General features: G+C 46.0%; 1 protein-coding gene across 1 annotated transcript; it reads left to right on the forward strand.

Moving 5' to 3' along the window:
- Nucleotides 1–1,517: 1,517 nt before the first annotated feature.
- LOC105518231 (developmentally-regulated GTP-binding protein 1) lies at nt 1,518–2,892 on the forward strand. Its single transcript, XM_011951137.1, has one exon. It carries the CDS (start codon nt 1,583–1,585, stop codon nt 2,681–2,683), a length of 1,101 nt encoding a protein of 366 aa, XP_011806527.1. The 5' UTR covers nt 1,518–1,582; the 3' UTR covers nt 2,684–2,892.
- The last annotated feature ends 751 nt before the right edge of the window (nt 2,893–3,643 follow it).

Raw genomic sequence — 3,643 nt, forward strand, 5'->3', positions numbered from 1 at the left:
AGAGGGAGACTCCGTCTCAAAAAAAAAAAAAAAAAAGAAAGCAGTTGACCCTCTTAGGTGACACCCTCAAGCCACCCCGCCCTTTCCCCACCCGGGCTTCAGTTTGCTCACCGGGGCCTAACCCAGCAGGGCTGTTGCGAAGCTGCCTGGGAGACACCAAGAGGGACCCCGCCCCGCCTGCCGAGAGCGCCCCCTGGTGGCCAGGCCCTCCCCTGCGCCGCAGGTCCCGGGGCCCTTCCCAGTCCAGGCGTGGCGGACACTGGGGGATTCGTCCAGATCCAGAATTTTCTTCGTCTAAATTTCTTGGAGTTGATCTTTCTAAACGGGATTGCTCAGACACACCCTGCCTTCTCGAACAAGGAAAGAACCCTACCCATCCCACGCAACTGCCATGTACGACCTCCTGCAGCCTCATTACAGGGCACATCCCATCACATCCTATCACCGCGGAGCCCACTAAGGCCCCAGTCCTGACATCCTGTAGCCTGGAATCCCACATCTCCAGTCACGTGGCCACTGGCCCCCTTTCCCCAAACATGTCCGGAACCGAACCCATCTTCTTGCACCAAACCTGCTTTTGCTTTTCCTCTTCCCTTCCTGAACAACTCAGCCCTAAAGCCACAGGTGGGGTGATAAATTTTTTAGTATAACTATATCCCAAACATTGCATAGGACATAATTATACATTTTATACTAAAAAAAAAAAAAAAAATGTGTTCACCTGAAATTCAAATTTAACTGGGCATTCTGTTTTTATTTGCTAAATCCGACAACCCTACTGCCCCCGTCTCTGGCCAGCCAGTTCCTCCCGGTCTCCTGTGGCCAGCCCTGGAGCTTCCCTAGACAGATTCCAGGGACAGCTCCTCCAGGCACAAGGTCGCAATTGCGGTGATGGCTAATTATTGCAATGGCTTGTTTTCTCACGTTTCGCCACCCACATTGTGAGTTGTTGGAAGGCCAGACGGTGTGTTTCTCTCTCTTTACCCCAAAGCCTGAAGTTAGGTGCTTAGGAAATGCTTACCACTGTAAAGCCAGTAGGAAGTAAGTGCGTTTTTCTGTTTTGTTTTGTTTGTTGTTTGTTGTTGTTATTTTAGAGATGGAGTCTTGCTCTGTTGCCCAGGCTGGAGTATAGTGGTGCGATCTCAGCTCACTGCAACCTCCACATCCCGGGTTCGAGCGATTCTCCTGCTTCAGCCTCCTGAGTAGCTGGGATTACACGCGCATGCCACCACGCCTGGCTAATTTTTGTGTTTTTAGTAGAGACGGGGTGTCGCCATGTTGGTCAGGCTGGTCTTGAACTCCTGGCCTTGTGATCCGCCTGCCTCGGCCTCCCAAAGTGCTGGGATTACAGGCGTGAGCCACCGTGCCCGGCCTCTAAGCGCATTTTTAAAGGCGGTGTCTCTCGGTGAAGAGCTGTCATACAATGGTGCTCTCAGGGATCTGCGGGCCGCTGTACCCAGAGGCCTACACTCCCAAGTTCTCTGAGTTACTTTTGAAAACCATTATACTTGAGCTAGTTTGCCCGCAGGTGTGTGAAGGGAGACAGTCAGTGTGGAGGCCACAGGGTACTCACCACGCCACGATGAGCAGCACCTTAGCTAAGATCGTGGAGATAAAAGCCAAGATGACTTGGACTCAAAAGAACAAGGCCACAGCACACCACCTAGGGCTGCTTAAGGCTCATCTTGCTAAGCTTCATCGAGAACTCATTACTCCAAAAGGGGGTGGTGGTGGAGGTCCAGGAGAAGGTTTTGATGTGGCCAAGACAGGTGATGCTCGAACTGGATTTGCTGGTTTTCCATCTGTTGGGAAGTTGACACTGCTTAGTAACCTGGCAGGGGTATATTCTGAGGTGGCAGCCTGTGAATTCACTACTCTGACCACTGTGCCTGGTGTCATCAGACACAAAGGTGCCAAGATCCAGCTCCTGGATCTCCCAGGTATCATTAAAGGTGCCAAGGATGGGAAAGGTAGAGATCAAGTCATTGCAGTGGCCCTAACCTGTAACTTGATCCTGATTGTTCTGGATGTCCTGAAACCTTTGGGACGTAAGAAGGTAAATGAAAATGAGCTGGAAGGTTTTGGCATTTGCTTGAACAGCAAACCCCCCAACATTGGCTTTAAGAAGAAAGACAAGGGAGGCATTAATCTCACAGCCACTTGCCTGCAGAGGGAGCTGGATGCTGAAACTGTGAAGAGCATTGTGGCCGAATACAAGATTTATAATGCCGATGTGACTCTACGTAGTGATGCTACAGCTGATGAGCTCATTGATGTGGTGGAAGGAAACAGAGTTTATATCCCCTGTATCTATGTGTTAAATAAGATTGACCGAATCTCTATTAAGGAATTGGATATCATCTATAAGGTGCCTCAGTGTGTACCCATCTCTGCCCATCGCCGCTGGAATTTTGATGACCTATTGGAAAAGTTCTGGGACTATCTGAAACTAATGAGAATTTACACCAAACCCAAGGGCCAATTACCAGATTACACATCCCCAGTGGTGCTTCCTTGCTCCGGGACCACAGTGGAGGATTTCTGCATGAAGATTCACAAAAATCTTATCAAAGAATTTCAATATGCTCTGGTCTGGGGTCTCTCTGTGAAACACAATCCTCAGAAAGCAGGTAAGGACCATACGTTGGAGGACGAGGATGTCATTCAAATCACAAAGAAGTGAAACCTTTTCCTTTTCCCATCTGCCGGACGAACCACAACAGCCTTCCCCATGACCAAGCGCCCTACCCCAGTTCTTTCTGGGTTTGGCAGACACTGGATCAGAATCCAGGGGAGGGAGATGGAGGCACCCAAACTGGAACTTCATTTGTCTTCCCTTGGTGTCACCTTGTATGTCGAACTGCATAAAAGACCTGGTAGGCTGGTCAGCCACATGCAAAAACAAAACAAAACAAAACAAACAAACAAAAAAACATTACACTTGAGCTAATTCTTATAGCAAAAAAATTTCCCAACAATCAAAAGCAAACAAAATAAAACCAAACAACAAGCTTCCCCCCTTTGTCTCTGTCCTTCAATTTCATCGCCCTCCCAAGAGTTAATCGTTGTTAACGGTCAAGTACACAAATTCCAAATATTTTTCTTTGTATTAGGCCATAATGAAAAGCCTAATAAACGCAAAAAGCTGAAATCATACAGGACACATTCACTGAATAGAATGCAATTTAATTAGAAAGGGAGGGTAAAAACTATCTTAGAAACAGAAATATATTTATTAATAAAGCATATATCTTCAAAATAGAAATATATTTGTTACTAGAAATATATCTTAGAAAAAAAATTTTTTTGAGACAAAGTCTTGCTATGTTTCCAGGCTGGTCTTGAACTCCTGGCCTCAAACAATCCTCCTACCTAGGCCTTCCAAAGTATTGGGATTACAGGCATGAGCCATCATGCCCAGTCTAGAAATTTTTTAAAATACTCTTCTTAATAATTCCTCGTTTAAAGAGCTAATCTAATCTGGAACAAACTACTATGGGTTAATTTCCAAATTAATGGTAATGACAGACTTATATATAAAAACCTGGGGATTCAGGCCAAAGGTTATTTAAAGAAAATGTTTAGTTAAGAAAATCTGGAGATAAATGAACTCAAGAAGCTAGTAAAATAATAACCAAAAAAA

This window comes from Colobus angolensis, unplaced genomic scaffold (assembly GCF_000951035.1).
Source record: "Colobus angolensis palliatus isolate OR3802 unplaced genomic scaffold, Cang.pa_1.0 Scaffold109, whole genome shotgun sequence".
Classification (NCBI taxonomy): Eukaryota; Metazoa; Chordata; class Mammalia; order Primates; family Cercopithecidae; genus Colobus; species Colobus angolensis.